Consider the following 11646-nt stretch of genomic DNA (forward strand, 5'->3'; position numbering starts at 1 on the left):
GAATTTCATACAGCAGGTATGCTAGGAATTGGGGGAGATTTTAAAATTTCCCTAAGAACGTTTGACTTCTGTCTGCCATTAATTCCTAAGACAAAATCATCGATATCTTCTTAAGATCATCTATGATCCAATCATCATTAAATTGTCTTTTTTTTTTTTTTTTTTTCCCCTTGGGGCGCCTGGGTGGCTCAGTTGGTGAAGCATCAGACTCTTGATTTCGGCTCAGGTCATGGTCTCGTGGTTCGTGGTTTTTTTTAAAAAAAAAAAATTTTTTTTTAAATTAAATGTATTTTTTTCTTTCATGTGATTAGTTAGAATCAGACTCAGAACAAAGACCATAATTGGCATTTGATTAAAATGTCTCTTCAGCCACTTAATCTGTAGGTCCTCTTTACCTCCCTTTCATAGTTTCTTTGTCATTTATTTGTTAGAAAAAAAAAACGGATTGTGGTTATGTATCATTTCTCATATTCTGGATTTTTCTGTTCATATGGCCATGGTATTTATTCATATGTTCGTGTCCATTTAACATGTTCCTCTGTCTTATCAAGTAGTTTTAAAAACTAAGTATGTTAGGTGCTTAGAAACCTGCCTGGTCCACTATAGTGACTCTATGTGTCTGCTGTTATTATTATGTAAAGCATCTGATACAGGAATTGATACAAAGTGTTGCTCACTAAATGTTTTACTCCATCTTGATCCCTAGGATATTTCTTCTTGTTTTATTTTTTTTATTGTTATCATTTTAAAATGTTTATTTATTTTTGAGACAGAAAGAGACAGAGCATGAACGGGGAGGGTCAGAGAGAGGGAGACACGGAATCTGAAACAGGCTGTAGGCTCTGAGCTGTCAGCACAGAGCCGGACGCGGGGCTCGAGCTCACGGATCGTGAGATCATGACCTGAGCTGAAGTCAGCCGCTTAACCGCCTGAGCCACCCAGGTGCCCCTCTTCTTGTTTTAAAAGATGGCACTTGAATCTGAATTAACTGTAAGAACTCTTTTCGACAATTAATATCCACATTTTGCATCATTTTTTTTTGATATTTCAACATTGACACTGATCATTTGGAGCATTTTTAGAGTATCTCCGTAGTTCTACAGCTGTACTTTATTGACCACTGTCAATCGCCACGTAATGCAATTACTTAGTCCTAATGCCTCTTTCTCAATAATAATAATGAATAGATAGCCCCTTTCAAATCATAAATTGGAAAGGATACTTGAGGTCATTTTATACTTTTTAACACACAACTATGTACTGGTAGAACTGAGTGAGACTCCAGTTATCCTGAGTCTTCAAATATTCTGGCAAAACTGTAATTATTCAGGATTGGCAATACTTGCCCTGGTACAGAATGTATTAATGAGTTAAGAATATATGTAAAGTTTTATATATAGAAAACTATTCCTGGATAGTTTTCTTTAAGTAGTATTTCCTGATGTTACTTTTATTTTCCATTTTAGATGGACAATATACATTCAATTTCCTACAATAATTTTTTTACAAAGATTTAGGCTTATCTATCACTGACTAAAATATTAGCAATGAAAAATATGACATGCTTTAACATATGGGCATTTAATTCAGTCATCACCAATCAACAATTAAATCAGCCATTAAATCAAAAGGGTTATACGAGGGTGACTCAGTTGGTTAAGTGGCCAACTTCAGCTCAAGTCATGATCTCGATGTCTGTGAGTTTGAGCCCTGTGTCAGGTTCTGTGCTGACAGTTCAGAGCCTGGAGCCTGCTTCTGATTCTTTGTCTCCCTCTCTGGCCCCTCCCCCACTGGTGCTCTGTCTCTATCCATCTCTCGAAAATAAATATTAAGAAAGTTTTTAAGAAGGGTTAGATGATAGGAAAGTCAAAGACAGTCACTTCAACAACCTTCCAGGCAGGTAAAAGACAAGGAATGAGACGTTCACAAATGACTAGGCCATAGGAAGCAGAAATTATGACTGGTTAAAGGCTTTACTTTTGAGGTGGAAATGCAATTGAACAGAGGATCAAACTATCCAATGCAATCATGTAAGTAATGTCAATGGTAAGTAATCTCATAGAAATGAAATCCAGGCTGTGAAGACGACCTCAAGAAAAAGGAAATAGACCAGACAGTAGGGAGATTTAAACAACAGGCTCTCACTTCTGTTAGTTATGAATAAGCAAAATGTTACATATTGGTGTCCTCTAGTTGTGGGGGTCAGAATTCGCATGCTTCTTTCTCCCCAACTCCTCACCCAGTAACCTGCCCCCATTCAAGAAATAGACATATTAATGAATCAATCTCATTCTCGTTCTGTTAATAGAGCTGCCTTTGAATCATACAGGATACTATTCACACTTTATTCAGGGTGGAGTCTAATTTTTTCTCTACATTTTCCTTCAGGAAATAATCATGGGTGCCCAAAACACTGGCTGCTGAACCAAGGGAAATGCTACAGGTTTTCAATGCCTTCCAAAACTTGGAATGAGAGTCAACATGATTGTGCATACCTACAGGCACATTTACCGGTGATCCAAAGTTTGAAAGAGCTGGTGAGGAATCAAAAACAGGATCTAAGTACCCAAGGAAGACTTTCTAGGTGCAGTTATAAGAAGTGTGGGTGGTTTAGAATCATTGCTTTTGAACGTTCGGTAGCCATGATATAATTACTATTGTTTATTTTTAAAAAAACCCTATCATTTGTGAAATAAATGATTATTTACCATTCCATCAGTGCCTGGCACAGTGCCTTAGTCTATAGAGGGCATTGGAATTTTTTTGAATAAATTTATAAATGAATACACCATGTCCTTGATAGGAGTTCATACAGAAGAGTTTAAAACCTGGAGATCCTGCTTGGATTGGACTACATATTGCATCCCCAGGAAAACAATGGATGTGGATAAATAAACACCTTTTTGTGGAAGAAAACAAGTAAGTAATTATTTGGGGGGAAAGAATGGTGGCAGTCATGTTGCCTTATTTATAGACAGGTTTTTTTATGTTTTTGTTTTTGTTTTTGAGAGAGCATGCGGGAGCGTGGGGTGGGGGTGGGGGGGCGGTTGGGAAGGAAAAAGGGAAAGAATTTTAAGTAGGCTCCACTCAGCAAGGACCCCAACATGGGGCTCCATCCAATGAACGTGGGATCATGACCTGAACCAAAATCAAGAGTCAAACACTCAACCGAGCCACACAGACTCCCCTATAGGATAGTATTTTTCAAAGTATTTTTAAAAAATGTTTACTTATTTATTTCGAGGGGGGAGGGGCAGAGAGAGGGGGAGAGAAATAATCCCAAGCAGGCTCTGAGCTCAGTGCAGAGCCTGACCCGGGCTCGATCCCACGAACCCTGAGATCATGATCTGAGCCGATATTAATAGTTGGAGGCTCAATAGACTGAGCCACCCAGGCGCCCCTACAAAGGTGTTTTTTTTTTTAATTTTTTAAAATGTTTATTTATTTTTGAGAGAAAGAGAGAGACACAGAGCACAAGCAGGTAAGGAGCAGAGAGAGGGAGACACAGAATCCCAAGCAGGTTTCAGGCACGGAGCTGTTAGCACAGAGCCTGATGCAGGACTTGAACCCATGGGCTGTGAGATCTTGACCTGAGCCAAAGTCAGGTGCTCAACAAACTGAGCCACCCGGGTGCCCCAAAGTATTTTTAATAAGCTTCCATACTTTCCAGTCTTTTTATATTTCTTCCTCCTTTCCTCTCTTCTTCCCCCCTCCCCTTTTCCTTTCCTATCTCTCTTTTTCAGGCCTTTTTCTCTTTCTTTTTGCTTCCCCTTTTTTTTCTTTTAACATGCACTAATAAGAAACAGGGCTAGCAAGTGCTCACGATGGCGTCTGGAAATTTTCATGGTTAGGAGATAATAACGACTTTATAATTTTTAAGCCAAGTTAAATCTCATTTAAAATAATTTTTATTGTATATAGTAAATGCGCAGATCAAATGCCCCTATAAATAAAAGCATCCAGAATGTATACAAATGTCTCAGAAGTGAGAAAGTGTGAATTTGAAAGCTTGCTCCCTGCGTGTTCTCCCAATTGGTTGACGTCAATTTCTTCATCTGTATGAAAAGAATAGCAAAGCTTCCCTCACAATGTTCTTGTGTGACCAATATAAGGTAATGCATGTAAGGGTGCTTTAAAGCTCTCACACATATTTACGCTTTCTCTTGTGCGCCCCTGTTTTCTTTACACATCACTAGAGCACCCGGCTTGTGGCAAGTTTGAAGCAAAGGCCATGGAACGATAGTCCATTTTGGTCTGGCTATTTATGTACTCCTAGACACTTCCATTCTCCACAGAGTATCATCTTTCCTGAACATAAAACTCAAGTATGAAGCAGTATTTATTCTTGGGCCCTGCTTTGCTAGCGATCTTAAGACAAAAATTGGTAAGGAATACCTAGACTTTTTTTTTTTTTTTGGAAACCAACATATTATTGGAGCATTATATAAAGCTTTTATTTAGAGGTGCCTGGGTGGCTCGGTTGGACACTGGTGAAGTGTCCGACTTGATTTCGGCTCAGGTCCTAATCTCAAAGCTGTGATCGCAACTAGAAAGTATAGGTAAGGAAATAGTTTTCTCCAAAAATATTCTCTTCACATATGTTCCTCATCATACTATTGAAGGTAAGGAAGAATTTAAGTCATCTAAACAGGTTTTACTTTAACTTAAAAGCCATTTCCCCCGCGGGTTACTGTTTTGTAACTCCCATTGGTATAAGATATCTATCACCTTGCAGTCATTACCCAAAACTTACATTTTAACGTCTAATTACCTTTTATAGAAAATTATTTTGCTGTGTGGAGAAGGAATAGATGGGAGCAAAACTGAAACTGAAGTTCAGTAGGAAGGCTGTGACCAGAGACAAGGGAGAGGCAATCGCAGCCTAGGCTGGGAGTGAATGGGTATAAGGACCAATCTCGATGTAGAATACCAGAATTTGCTGGTACATGCAATTTGAAAAGGTGAGGGGGTAGGAAGAGACAGGGATGCTTGTAATCTTTGGGCTTGAGGTTCTATGGTAATGTTCCTCTGGTAAGAGAGACATCCCAAAAGAGAGGGTGTGGAGGGTATGCAAATCAAGAGTGCCCAAATGCAACCATTGACCACAAAAGAAGGGTCCATTCTAAAACCTCTGGAACATTCCATCTCGGCTGCCTATACAAGTTGGGTTGGAGGAAACGTTAAGAAATGGGACCACAGGGGCGCCTGGGTGGCTCAGCCGGCTAAGTGTCCGACTTCAGCTCAGGTCATGATCTCGCAGTTCGTGGGTTCGAGCCCCGCGTCGGGCTCTGTGTTGACAGATTCTGTGTCTCCCTCTCTCTCTGACTCTTCCCTGTTCATGTTCTATCTCTCTCTGTCTCAAAAATAAACGTTAAAAAAATTTTTAAAATAAAAAATTTTAAAAAAAGAAAAAAAAAGAAATGGGACCGTTATTTTAAGAGAAATGCTCTAATGTCTATGCTTTATCTCCTAGTTTTCTCATGATTGGACCAACGGATCACACAAGCTGTGCTGTCACAACAAGAAATCAGGTGTATTCTGAAGACTGTAACTCCAACTTTAGTGGCATTTGCCAAAGAGACGCTGTCTGAACAACAAAAACAAATCTGTGCATTTAAACAAAGATTTGAAGCAAATGCATATGGATAATAGTGCCTATCTTTTTTTTTTTTTAGCGGAATGCAAATTTGTTTCCTTTCTATACTATTAAAAAACAAAATTTGACTGAGGAAATTTAAAGATATAATTGGCATTATTCAATGATTCGTGAACTGGATAGCATCCCACCAAGCAAGTAAAAAAAGAGCTCCAATGAGCTACAGAGAAGGAAAGGTTTTTTAAAGGCAGATGGGGTGACAGAAGGAAATCAGAAACAATAAAAAGATTATTTGGGGCAAGGTCACCTTTCTTTAGGGCATGAATATGGGCCATCAGGTGGATTGCCTTATTAGGGTTGACCAGAACATTCTTGACTGACCAGTTAAGATTGTATTCTTGGGGAGATCAAAACTGCAGTCAGATTAGGTATTAAGTTTTGGTTTCATGACAGGTGCTTAGCATGAATGACTCCATTTTGGGCCTGTTGTCTCTTTTTTCACAGTACAAACAAAAAATTTTCAAATACTCCATATAGAAATAATACTTCAAAATAATGAAATATAACTTATTTTTAAACAAGAAAACACTCTTTCCTATTGTTTCAATGTCTAAAAAGATAATTAAATTTCAACTTGTAATCCTGCCTTATTCGTTGTCTGTGTCCTATTGGGTTTGAAATCCTGAGCATTTGGTGAAGAAATAGCCTAAGCAGACAGATATACCGTTTTTTTCTTCATGGTGGGCCTTTTCCCCAAGGTTGTTTTTCAATTTTTATCAAAAAGAAATCAAACTTTCAACTGGTGATAAAGTACTCAGATGCTGCAAGCATGAGATGTCTATTTGAGGTAATACACGATCTTGTTTTCAACGTGATTCCACAATTTATTTTCCTTTAATTAAATTTATATTAAAATTATTATGCTATGAATGATCCCATTCCGTTTCTTTTCTAACTGAAATTCTGTGCAAACTGAAGTTTCTTATTTTCCTCTCATTATTTATTTATTTATCTATTTATTTATTTATTTATTTATTAACGTTTATTCATTTTTGAGACAGAGAGAGACAGAGCATGAACGGGGGAGGGTCAGAGAGAGGGAGACACAGAATCTGAAACGGGCTCCAGGCTCTGAGCTGTCAGCACAGAGCCCGACGCGGGGCTCGAACTCACAGACCGTGAGATCATGACCTGAGCCGAAGTCGGCCACTTAACTCACTGAGCCACCCAGGCACCCCTATTTATTTTTAAATTAAAAAAAATAATAATGTTTATTTTTGAGAGTGAGATAAAGCACAAGCAGGGAGGGGCAGAGGGAGAGAGAGAGGGAGACACAGAATCTGAAGCAGGCTCCAGGCTCTGAGCTGTCAGCACAGAGCCACATTTGTATTTCAGAATAAATGCAACAGGGGCGCCTGGGTGGCTTAGTCGGTTAAGCGTCCGACTTCGGCTCAGGTCACGATCTTGCGGTCCGCGGGTCCGCGGGTTCGAGCCCCGTGTCGGGCTCTGGGCTGACGGCTCAGAGCCTGGAGCCTGCTTCCGATTCTGTGTTTCCCTCTCTCTCTGCCCCTCCCCTGTTCATGCTCTGTCTCTCTCTGTCTGAAAAATAAATAAACGTTAAAAAAAAAAAAAAATTAAAAAATAAATAAATAAATGCAACAGTTTGTGTCCACCAGGTAAGTGAGGTAGTTAGTTACTTAACTCCTCCAAGATGCCTATAGTAAATTATAAGCCATGGAGAATTTATACCCTAATAACTGTGAATCAAAATAAAAAAAAGGAGATGGCTTACGCTAATTTGCTAAGCAATTTACAAAATTAATTTGTAACCAAGAACCAACACTAAAAATAAAACCTGTATTATGAATCAAGCAAAACTGGAACTTAGACTGAGCCAGAATTTAATACATCAATACACAATGGCATCCCAAAATTCATTATTTCCCACTTTTCTTGGTGACAACATACTTGAAAACATGCTGATATTTGCCAAATCATTTGTATTCCCATATGGTACTGGGGTCAACATTGACTAGTAGACTCACATTTAAATCTCCCTTTAAATGTTTATTTATTTATTTTTGCGAGAAAGAGAGGGAGAGCAGGGAGGGGGAGAGAGGGAGAAGGAGACAGAGGATATACCAAGCTGACTATGCACTGTCAACACAGAGCCTGATACGGGGCTTAAATCCAGGAACCGTGAGATCATGACCTGAGCTGAAACCAGGAGTCGGACTCTTAACCAGCTGAGCCACCCAGGCGCCCCTCCTTTTAATTTATCAGAAAGTTCCAACTGTATCTAACTGAAGAAGTATTCCTCAGTTAAAGATGTGGGAGGAGAACTTGTTTGTATGCTTGTAATGTGTTTGTAATGTAGATACTCTTTTTCTCCCAGCCTCTCTACTCTAACAGTTTATCTTTTGCCTACATTCACATTCTTTCTTGCACTCATAGATTATGAGTCATTTACAGTTACCTAGTTACTCATAGTAGTTCCTAGTTACGTAGGCAAGAATTTAAACTCAAGCTAATGTAACATAGGTAGTTCTGATATAGTTTTTCAAATGCCCTGCAGAATTTGAATTTTATGACCTCACTCAGGAATATGTCCTAAGCCCATCCCGTTTCCTTTCCTTACCTGGGAAACTGATTCTTTTTTTTAATAACTTATTGTTTGGTCACTTTAAAAAATTTATTTTATTTTATTTATTTATTTTTTTAAATTTACATCCAAATTAGTTAGCATGTAGTGCAACAATCATTTCAGGAATAGATTCCTTAGTGCCCCCTACCCATTTAGCCCATCACCCCCTCCCACAACCCCTCCCGTAACCCTGTTTATTCTCCATATTTATGAGTCTCTTCTGTTTTGTCCCCCTCCCTGTTTTTATATTATTTTTGTTTCCCTTCCCTTATGTTCATCTGTTCTGTGTCTTAAAGTCCTCATATGAGTGAAGTCATATGATATTTGTCTTTCTCTGACTGACTAATTTCACTTAGCATCATACCCTCCAGTTCCATCCACGTAGCTGCAAATGGCAAGATGCCATTCTTTTTGACAGCTAAGTAATCCTCCATTGTATATATATACCACATTCTCTTTATCCATTCATCCATCGATAGACATTTGGGCTCTTTCCACACTTTGGCTATTGTTGATAGTGCTGCTATAACATGGGGGTGCATGTGTCCCTTTGAAACAGCACACCTGTATCCCTTGGATTGCTTGGTCACTTTTGATGTCATTTTTCTAGTTTATATTCTATTGTCTAAGCTTTGTAATTTTTAAATTGAAATATAATTGGCATACAATATCATATTAGCTTCAGGTGTATATCATAGTGACTTAATATTTTTGAACATTACAAAGTGATCCCCATGATCTAGTTACTATCTGTCACCATGCAGAGTTCTTGCAATATTATTGACTCTATTTCCTATGTTGTACACTACATCCCCATAACTTATTTATTTTGTAACTGAAAGTTTGTACCTCTTAATCTCCTTCACGTATCTCACCTGCCCCCCCCCCATATCTCCCCCATCTAGCAGCCAACAGTTTGTTTCCTGTATCTATAAGTCTGTTTCTGTTTTGCAGACACAACAAAAAAAAATGTTTTTTGTTCCATATATAAGTGAACTCGTTGTGGTATATGTCTTTCTCTGTCATGTTATTTCACTGAGCATAATACCCTCCTGGTCTACTCATGTCACAAACAGCAGGATTTCATTCTTTTATGTGGTTGAGTAATATTCCATATATATATATATATATATATATATATATATATATAAGTATACATATATAAGTATAAGTATATATATAAGTATATATATAATAAGTAGAAAGGCATATATATATATGGAGTAATAGTCCATATATATATATACGTATATATGTATATATACGTATATATATGTATATATATATGTATATATACATATACATGAATATATGAATATGTATATTCATATGTATATATGAATAAAGGTGTGGGATATATATATATGTATATATACGTATATATATGTATATATATATATGTATATATACGTATATATATATACGTATATATACATATATATATATATATCCCACACCTTTATTCATTCATCTATCAATGGACACTTAAGTTCCTTCCATATCTTGGCTACAGTAAATACTGCAATGAATATAGGGGTACATATATCTCTTTGAATTGTGGGTTTTTTTTCCAGAAAATACCCCAAAGTGGAATAGATGAGTCATACCGTAGTTGTATTTTTAATATGGCAGGGGGGGGGGGGGAACTCCATGTTGACTTCCATAGTGGCTGCACCAATTTACCTTCCCACCAACAGTGTACAAGGATTCTCTTTTTTCTACATCCTTGCCAACATAATTCTTACTTTGTTAGTTTTTCTTTTTGATCATAGCCAATCTGACAGGTGTGAGATGCTATCTCATTGTGGTTTTGATTTGCATTTTCCTGATGATGAGTGATATTGAGCACCTTTTCATGTGCCAGCTGGCCATCTGAGTGTCTTTGGAAAATGTCTATTCGGTCCATTTTTTAATCATTTTTATATTACATTGTATAAGTTCTTTATGTTTTTTGGATATTAACCCTACAAGATGTATGATTTCCAAAGGTCTCTCATTCAGTAATTTGTCTTTGCATTTCATTGATGGTTTTCTTCACTGTGCAAAAGCTATTTAGTTTGAGTAATGTCATTTGTTTATTTTGGCTTTTTCTTGCCTCTGCTTGAGGAGACTGGTCCAAAAAAAAAAAAAAAAAATTCCAATGTCAAAGAGCTTACTGCCTATGTTTTCTTCTAAGAGTTCTATGGTTTGAGGTATTATAGGTAAGTCTTTTTTTTTTTAATTTTTTTTAATGTTTATTTATTTTTGAGACAGAGAGAGACAGAGCATGAACGGGGGAGGCGCAGAGAGAGAGGGAGACACAGAATCTGAAGCAGTCTCCAGGCTCTGAGCTGTCAGCACAGAGCCCAACGCGGGGCTCGAACTCACGGACTGTGAGATCATGACCTGAGCCGAAGTCGGACGCTTAATCGACTGAGCCACCCAGGTGCCCCGGTAAGTCTTTAATTCATTTTGAATTTATTTTTGTATATAGTGTAAGCTAGTTGTCCAGTTTCATTCTTTGGCATGTAGCTGTCCAGCTGTTCCAACATCATCTGTTGAAAGACTTGTCTTTTCCCCATTGTACATTCTTATCTCCTTGGTCCTAGATTAATTGGCCATAGAAGCATGGCTTTTGTTTTGGGGCTGTCTATTCGATTCCACTCATCCATGTGTTTTTGTGCCAGAACTTCTCTGTTCGGATTACTACAGGTTGGCAGTGTAGTTCAAAGTCAGGGAGTGTGCCTCCTCCAGCTTTGTTCTTCTTTCTCAAGATTGCTTTGGCTATTTGGGGTCTCTTATGATACCATACAAATAAGATTCTTTGTTCTGGTTCTATGAAAAATGCCATTGTATTCTGATGGAGATTGCATTCAATCTGTAGATTACTTTGAGAAAGCTTTATAATTTAATGCATAATTCTGATCATTTATCAGCGATTCATATTGATAGAACTAGGCTCCTTCTTGGTGGGTCTTTCCTTATTTTCAGGATATTATTGAAGTAAGTGTCTTTTCATGGGTGTTTCTCTTGTAACATTTCTTTATTTTTTTTTTTTAATTTTTTTTTTTTAACGTTTTTTATTTTATTTTTGAGACAGAGAGAGAGCATGAACGGGGGAGGGGCAGAGAGAGAGGGAGACACAGAACCAGAAGCAGGCTCCAGGCTCTGAGCCGTCAGCCCAGAGCCCGACGCGGGGCTCGAACTCACGGTCCGTGAGATCGTGACCTGAGCTGAAGTCGGACGCTTAACCGACTGAGCCACCCAGGCGCCCCTCTTGTAACATTTCTTTAAACCAGAGTTACCATTGTTAATATTTTATAATATTTACACATACAGAGCACATGTATTTGTCTATCTTTTAAGCTGTGTAAATGCTGGCTGGCCTACTGATATCAATCTTTTTAAAGTTGCTTATAACCATCAT

General features: G+C 37.9%; 1 protein-coding gene across 1 annotated transcript in view; it reads left to right on the forward strand.

Moving 5' to 3' along the window:
* The window catches only part of KLRF2 (killer cell lectin like receptor F2), a 15695-nt gene extending 9181 nt beyond the window's left edge, over positions 1-6514 (forward strand). The window contains exons 4-6 of the mRNA XM_060658420.2: positions 2389-2537; positions 2804-2919; positions 5474-6514. Of these exons, the coding sequence (XP_060514403.2) occupies positions 2389-2537; positions 2804-2919; positions 5474-5591 (383 nt within the window). The 3' untranslated portion in view covers positions 5592-6514. The remainder of the gene's footprint in view (positions 1-2388; positions 2538-2803; positions 2920-5473) is intronic.
* Positions 6515-11646: the final 5132 nt, after the last annotated feature.

This window comes from Panthera onca, chromosome B4, assembly GCF_046562875.1.
Source record: "Panthera onca isolate mPanOnc1 chromosome B4, mPanOnc1 haplotype 2, whole genome shotgun sequence".
Classification (NCBI taxonomy): Eukaryota; Metazoa; Chordata; class Mammalia; order Carnivora; family Felidae; genus Panthera; species Panthera onca.